This window comes from Eucalyptus grandis, chromosome 6, assembly GCF_016545825.1.
Source record: "Eucalyptus grandis isolate ANBG69807.140 chromosome 6, ASM1654582v1, whole genome shotgun sequence".
NCBI classification, from domain to species: Eukaryota; Viridiplantae; Streptophyta; class Magnoliopsida; order Myrtales; family Myrtaceae; genus Eucalyptus; species Eucalyptus grandis.
The window spans coordinates 35,126,789-35,130,859 of NC_052617.1; the positions used below are offsets into that span (position 1 = coordinate 35,126,789).

General features: G+C 40.3%; 1 protein-coding gene across 1 annotated transcript; it reads right to left on the bottom strand.

Moving 5' to 3' along the window:
- Positions 1-539: 539 nt before the first annotated feature.
- On the bottom strand, positions 540-3,800 carry LOC104451905 (probable trehalose-phosphate phosphatase H). Its single transcript, XM_010066463.3, is given in 12 exon segments — positions 540-714; positions 814-906; positions 1,007-1,077; positions 1,362-1,431; positions 1,529-1,606; positions 1,919-2,020; positions 2,118-2,174; positions 2,513-2,608; positions 2,777-2,848; positions 3,161-3,252; positions 3,255-3,300; positions 3,600-3,800. Coding segments are annotated over 12 exon segments (1,095 nt in total). The 3' UTR covers positions 540-597.
- Positions 3,801-4,071: the final 271 nt, after the last annotated feature.

A 4,071-nucleotide genomic window follows, 5' to 3' on the forward strand; every position in this document is an offset into this window, starting at 1 on the left:
TATAAAATGATATCTTAGGAAAAAAGAATGATACACATTCAATGAGATTGCAGAATTTACTAAATTTACTCAATTTCTTGTAAGTTTGCTTTGAACTTGTGCTGTTGAGTCATCCTTAAGCCTAGTTTATGTTCCTTTTTAGGTTGCAGCAATCTGATCTCTAGTACAAGTTAGCCTTTTCTTTTTTATCCACCAATTCTGAGATCGATCTTCGAATCATGTATCTAATTAAGGGTCTGTTATTTTCGATGTAGATCTTAAAATCGCTAACAGACGACAATGTTCTATTGATAGTTCCCAGCACATCAACATCCAGAAGTTTGACAAAGCACTAATTGCATAATCGACTTTTGCGAAGCTTCTCTTGATTCCCACGAGAAGCGAAGTGCTTTGTGAAGTGTAGAGAGAGAGAGAGAGAGAGAAAGAGAGAGAGAGAGAGAGAGAGTGAGAGATGGGGTTCTTAAAACACGCAACTCTCATCTTTCATATGTAAACTACTGCAAATAAGGTATCAAGCTTCAGCTCATGGCTCAGCCCCTTAAAAGAGAGAACAAATCATGAAGAACAAAAGGGACAGAAGTGTCTTCCACTTACGAATTATCCTCCTAAATTTCGAAAGCGTTCAAAACCAATTTCTTCTACTGTTTTACAGCAGATGGCGTGCTGGCTTGTGTGCCGTTTCCACTCCACCATACGCATCAAAAAGCTCATCACCTGTTACATCACCAGAAATCGCAAGCATCTATTATAGAATCAACCATAATTCGAAAGCAAAGCACAATAATTGCAAGGAATTCTCTCTCTATTTCATACCTCAGGTGGGTCTTGCAAAGAATAAGAGGCACATGTTTCTTTTGCTACTTTGGACACGAGGATTCCTATTCCTCGTCCTCTGTCACGCAAAACCTAAAATCGTCTAACTCGTGAGAATCACTCCAAGAATACCAGGACCCAAAAAGCATTTAAGGGAATGAGCATAATGTCTGTGCCCTAGAAATTATTGTACCTTAAATGCATCTTCATCCGTCCGATCATCTCCGATATAGATGGGTAGAACGTTGCTATCATTAGCATATCCTACGTAAATTATATGTCACAGGATACAGGTGCAGTCAGTGCATGAAGGAGTATTGTAACTCTCTCTTTCTGCCGCCCAAAAAATCAAAATGCGGAAGCACAAGAGTCAAATACTTCTATTCATGCATGAAATGAGATAGGGAAACCAGTTGAGGTATATGTCTTTCTACTTTTGTCAAGTCCTAATAATCACAAGCAGCATGGACGAATTTCAGGGCTATAACCGATAAACGTTGGGCTTCTGTGGGAAAAAGGAATTTACCAATATGGACCAAAAAACTCACCTAGCGACTCTAGCAGGTATTCAAGAGCCTTCCCCTTGTCCCAGTTGATGATTGGGCGAATTTCAAGCACCTGTTCATAATGAGCGTTGGATCGTCAGTAACATAAAACATAATCAAATTTCACTAGAACCACACAAAAAGAATTATGTTATAAGATAATCATATACCTTTCTGCCTTGAGTAAGCTTGAGCTTTGGGTACTCGCTGAGAACTGATCTAACTTGCTCAGCTAATGCAGCCCACCTCTGCAAAGGTGATGAATGTACGTAGAGTGAGAAAAAAGTTAACTTTTCTGCTTTTATTTTAGGGTTTGAGTCAATATAAGGAGTGGCCAGTGGAATAGCCACTAATCTTAAAGTTCGGATAAAATGGGAGCTGATGAGTAATATTTGGTTTTGATAGTGTGAGTGATCATAATCATGCCATACACAAATCCATTCCTTAAGCCACTAATCTAACCATGGGAGTGTCATTAGATTAGTTCTTCTATCGATTTTGGAAATTACGGGTTATTCAAACATTTCGATCGGATGTCATTTTGGGATTCGTTGTATTACCTTTTCATCCACGTTGCGGTAGTGAACAGACAGACAAAATTTGTTGTTCTCTACTTTAGCACCAGGAATTGATTTTGTTCTATTTAACAGAGCTCTATACACCTGCATGGATGCAACTTAAATTGTAAGTACGGTGACCACCTTGATACCGGTCTCAAGCGGGACTTTGCAAAAAAGAAAATAATGCACAGGAAATTACCTCATTGATCATGGGCAAGAATTCACTTGCAGGTTGGAAAGGGACTCCCTCATCACCCTAGTAATCACATTAATGCCTTTCAAAATTATTATTAAGTGGGGAAAAATAGACGAAACATGGTCAAAAATAGAGATGAGCCGATCTTTTAGAAATTTATAAAAACAAAAGAGCTTAAGAAGAAACCCACCCCATTGGTGATCACGTGGTTTGCGCTCAATCCCTCTACCGGAAGAGAGCGAGTTCAAATCCCTGCAGTCGCTTGTGCGACTCACCAGCGGTCCGGGGGAGGTGGTCCCCTCGGGTCGCCCCGGATTTACGCCGCCAGCTGCCGGCTGTACGGCAGTTCCCGGGTCACCAAAAAAAAAAGAAGAAGAAGAAGAACATAAAGTGCTCACTTTCTTGCATTTGCGTTGACTTTTGGAAGGTCCTCTTATATCCATCCCATGGCTTCCTGCATAGTACAGCTCCGGTAACTTCACAAAGTCGTATACCTGAATAAGCAAAAATAAAATAAAATAAAAATCAATATATAGAGCCCAAAGGCTTACACTAACTCATGGGAAAAATGAAAATTCATAAATAATAGGAAAGGAAGAAAAGAAAAACAACATAGCAACAATTTAAACGTGCATTAAATTTTCACAAAAATAGCAATGCACCTTGTCTCTGCTTCTCCCGCTTATTATTGCTGTGGGAAAATGTCTAGCTGCTTCCTTGACAGCCTCTCTCATCTGATGATTCGTGTGCAAAAGGAGAAAATTATCACATAAATTAGAGGAAAATAACATGGATGAGAATTTTTCACTATGTAGTTGGTTCGAGAAAGCTTCTGACAGAAATTAGGGGAAAATAACATGGACAAAGTAATTATACATGCAAACAGTGGACTAGATACATGCATACTGTGCTAGATCATGGTCGCCTAAATAGGCAAAAGGCTTAAACTTAATTGGCTCGTGAGTTTACGAGGTATTTCATGAGTTTAGGCAGATGGGCTTATGCATTTGTGCCAAATAATTTTAAATGATGAAATAAGGAAAAACCTGACTAGACATGAAAGCTCGATCAGGGTCCTCAACGATTGGCGAGAGGGTCCCATCATAGTCAAGAAAAATCACTATCTCCTTCCCTTTGCGGCATTCGTCACCAGCTCAAACGTCTTCAACGCCGAAGGATGATGAACCTGTTGAGTATTGAATTCATATGAAGTTATCTCAACTCGCTCTCGCCAACACCAAGATTTTAGAGACATCTCGATATATAGCAAAGCTATCTCAGGTGTTTCACGTTACGGTACTCTTACATCAAGGGAGGGCCTTGACTTAAAATTTCTCATTACTTTTCATTTTTTAATCGGGAAACTCCCGTTCAAGCTCGATGACTGTCACGTGAAGAGGAGTATCCTTTAGAGTGTTCCTACACCTTTTATGTCAAAAGTTATGAAAAGGATCGAGAGAACTCGCATAAGAAAATGCAACTTACAATCCAGGAATTATGCTCTCCGGTTCCCGGAAGACTGACGCGAGTTGGAGAAGAATCTCTCATTGAATCGACCCACGCGTGGTTTTTCACCACGAAATCACCTTCTCCCCCACCGGGCTCGATCCTCTGAAACTTCTTGTTTCGGAACCATGACAACGGGCTCGAGAACACGGCCACGTTCGGCCAAATGCCCTTCCTCATCATCTCTCTCTCTCTCTCTCTCTCTCTCTCTCTCTCTCTCTCTGTCAAATCCTTCCTAAAGCCAAACAACCCATTCGCCATTTTAAGAAATAACCAAACTCAAGTTGATCTACTTATGTCATACAAAACCTGCATGGAAATGAATATGTACCTGAAATTGAATGGAGAAGAGAGGGCAAGAATGGAATAGGTTGAATGAAAAGAAATGACGGAAATGACGGGTGAGATTGCGAAAGTGTGAGAATCAGAAGCGCGCTTGAGCTCTAGCTGC